Below are 3,903 nucleotides of genomic sequence, written 5' to 3' on the forward strand. Positions count from 1 at the left end.
ATGAACTATTTTTTCTACTTTGTTCTTACTATACAGTCTGTGATAGATTCACTTACATTACTCCATGTGTTACCACAGTTGTATCTTGAACTTTAAATAATTGTCTCCTTTTCATCAAAGTCCACTGGTTCAATTACTTTAGAACACCCTTTGACAAGACAACTTATTCTCATTATCTCTCTTAAATTGTGAAACTCACTTTAAGATGTCGCCCGTTATGGCTAATCACTCACACGCTGGCTAACTTTAAATTTTCTAACTTTTTTTCTGACTGAACTTTACTTTCACTTCACTTTATCTCTACTTGACTTGCACTCGCTTGGTCGCCTATATTTATAGATTCTTCACTGAGGCCTCAAACTTTCTATATACTACACAAGTGATGCTATAATGTAACAATTCTCAGTTTTGGTAACGAGAAAAACACTGAAGATTCGAGTAACATGATTTCAACAATATTAGTAATGTCTAGACAACAGTGTAGTTGTAAACACAATGTATCACTCTTACTGAGTTACGTAACAAATATTTGTCACAGCTAACACTTTTATAACAATCAATCTTCCATACTGCTGTCATGAAAACTAAACGATCATTATATATTAAGTCACAAAATAAACTAAATAATAACACTTACACTTAGCAGTCTTGTATATCCAACAGCCATTATTGTTATTAATAAAGTGTCAAGTTTGTGATCGTGTTTGTGTTCCATAGTGAATTTTAAACTGTTATGTTTACAATTCAAGTACTGAAGAAATTGAGCAGTTTGATCAGAGTTCCTAAAGAGGGTAAAATTGTCAGCAATATACATTTGGTAGTACAGTTGTTTAAATGATTGTTGGTAATTTTAGACCATCAGCTAGTCAATACAGGCAGAACTTCATCAGAAATGTACTTGCTATTTAATATTTGAAAGTTGTCTAAGAAGTGTACATTGACTTTCATTTAAAGGAAATCTTAAACTTTTATTATGTCTCCACAGACAGACATACTGTTTTTCTATTGTTTATTTTTCGTCTTCCAAACACTATTCAGTCAACTGCCATTCTTTCATTTCTTGGCAGATTGATTGAAACTTGATAGGGTTATACCTTGGCCCAATATGTGTAGACACCTTTTCCATTTTTTTATTTATGCTTTATTAAGGAATTACTGGGTCAAAAATCAAACAACCCAAATATGTATATTTTCAGCTACTGTGTAGTCATCTTTACAGTACCCAACACATTGACATATAAGAAAGTTGGATTTGTCCATTTTGAGTCTTTTTACATGATCAGAGCTCACTAAAAAGCATAATTCTGGGGGTTTTGGTCAATTACTCAGCCATATTTTGACCAATTTAAATGAGATTTGATACAAAAATACTTTTGTACAGGTCCCACACATTGACAAACAAAAATGATGAACCTACCCATTTTTAGTAATTATAGAGAGGTCAAGATGCCACAAAAAGCATAATTTTAGGGTTTTATGATAATTACTTCACTTTATTTTGGCCAATTTACATAAGATTTGGTACAAAGATACTTTTTACAGGTCCAATACATATGCATACAAAAATGTGGGACATATCTATTTTTAGTCATTTTAGGGGAGATCAAAAGGTTAATAAACATGTCCCAAACAGAGATATAGACAGTTTTTGATTTTTTGTGTTTTTTTTACAATTTTTCTGGTGTCAAAATTAGCCATGTATGGATTGTGTGAAAGAGACTTGTTGCATTTGCCTGTGAATGTTGGCCTCTTTAATTTTGTAACAGCATCTGTACTTTGGGGGTTATAAATTTTATTTGGTTACATAAAATTTTCTTTTTTAAGGAAAAGAACTAAGGCAATCACTCCTCTCTCTCTCTCTAAATACTGATAAGGAAATACAATTGTCAGTGATAAGAATTAGAATATGTTTTAAACCATAAGTTTGTTTCAAGGCCATGAGAGCTTGTTATGTGTGATAGATAAAGGGCTATATTTAGAAGTTTTAAAAGAGCACTAATTGCACAAAATGCTATTGTGAAGAATGTGTTACTTTTAAGAATATTTTGTAAGATCATTTTTTTGATAGTCATTAGAAACAATTAATTAATCTATTTCCTGTCTTTGACATCAAATATTTTGATACATGCAGAGGTGAAATTCTCAACATAAAATCCTGTTACTCATATGCATATACAACAAAGGACTTTGCTGATATATGTAATTTATAACATAGTTTACTAAATAAAAAGGAAAATACATGAAACCATTATTTTGATGGTTTTAAAGAAATACACATGTTTTGAACATGTGACTAAATTAAAAATTTGATAATTGAAGACTTACCTCTGATGTCTTTTTTCTTTCTTACCATTCTGTTGAATAACAAAAATTTATTACATGCATTAATATCAGGGGCATGTATTGATCACTGAACATCTGTCAATAAAACTCATTGGAGATATTTATTGTTCTTGACCAGTCATACAAATCACAGATGAGTCTACCTAATTGGTTTAATAATGATTGACATTGAAGCTATTAAATACATTCTTCACATGATCTTTTTTTTCCAAGATGAATTAATATCATTAGGTTATTTATTGGTTAATTTGAAGAATATTTGTTGTTTAGGTTCTGTGAGTAGTGGCATGTCTGCTTTCTGATAGTATGATAGAAAGCATATGGGTTGGATGAAAAACAAATAAAATAAGTTTTAGTTCTGAGTACCAGCATAATTTCAACCCTGAATATATGTGTGATTTTAGTTTTGGGTGAGGTTGATTAAGTATACTGAATTATTTAAACCTGTTTTTTAATATTCAATACATCTGCTACAAGAAGAAAACTTTCATGTCTGTTTAACAGGTCCCTGTAACTAAACTATGTATCATTTTAATTTACAAATATTTTTGCTTATGAAATTGTGAAACTATGAGTATTTTGGTCCTCAGTTTTAAATGTATGGTCACTTCTCTAGGTTGGCTGTAAATTTTTTGTTGTTAAGCGCAGTTTGTGTTGTGCCCACCATGAATATTTAATCCTAGTATTTAGTGTTATAATCCTTCAGACTTATTGCTGAACCACTGGGGGCAAATTTCTTGTTTGTTGTTAAGCATTAAGCTTCACAATGGGCTGTCTGTGCTGTGACCACCATGGGTATCAAAACCTGGTTTATAGCATTGTAAGGTTTCATACTTATTGCTGTGCAATTGGGGGTAAATGGCTGTTAAAAGATAGAAAATTAACTGATGAAAGACTCCTTGGTGTATTTTAACATTAAAACTTTATATCTCTTTATTTTAACTACAATATAAATTTTGTACTAGTTAATGTTAAAATATGTTTGTATTTTATATTTAATTTTTCATTGTTTCATTATCGTATATGATAATTTCATAATGAACATTTTTTCCCAGTTATACAAAAATATTTCTATGCAGTATTATTGAAGCAACTGTAAGTATGAATTACAAAACTATTCAAATCTTTTGATATATTGATCTTAGTTCTCAAGATTGACATCAAGATACTTCCTGGTTCAGGTAAGACATCAAATGTAAATTACCCATTTACATACATCCTTTTTAAAAAACGTTAAGAATATATTTCACATCTTCATGATATAAAATATTTTACAAATAAAGATATAGATACAGAAAAATATGACTATTATGAATTATAATTATTCACATTTTATACATTATATATTTTTAACTAACATTTTCTTTAATAGTGTGGATAAATTATTTCTGTCAGTAAAATCAAAACATTAAGCAGTGTCACTTTGACAAGTACTATTTACAAATATTTCAAATTTAAAAATTCTAAAGTTTGTTTTATTCAACCTCTCCTTCCTCTTCATGAATTATGTAGCTCCTTTTATTTAATTATTAATTTCATACTTAATTATCTTGAAATTTT

At 29.4% G+C, this 3,903-nt stretch overlaps 1 protein-coding gene across 1 annotated transcript in view; it reads left to right on the forward strand.

Annotated features, from left to right (window-relative positions):
- LOC111087456 overlaps positions 1-3,524 on the forward strand; it is a gene marked incomplete at its 3' end in the record, with an annotated part of 15,829 nt that extends 12,305 nt beyond the window's left edge. Inside the window, exon 4 of the mRNA XM_022394132.1 lies at positions 3,489-3,524. Coding sequence (XP_022249840.1) covers positions 3,489-3,524 — 36 coding nt within the window. The remainder of the gene's footprint in view (positions 1-3,488) is intronic.
- Between the last annotated feature and the right edge of the window lie 379 nt (positions 3,525-3,903).

The sequence above is a fragment of the Limulus polyphemus genome, unplaced genomic scaffold (assembly GCF_000517525.1).
Source record: "Limulus polyphemus unplaced genomic scaffold, Limulus_polyphemus-2.1.2 Scaffold2175, whole genome shotgun sequence".
NCBI classification, from domain to species: Eukaryota; Metazoa; Arthropoda; class Merostomata; order Xiphosura; family Limulidae; genus Limulus; species Limulus polyphemus.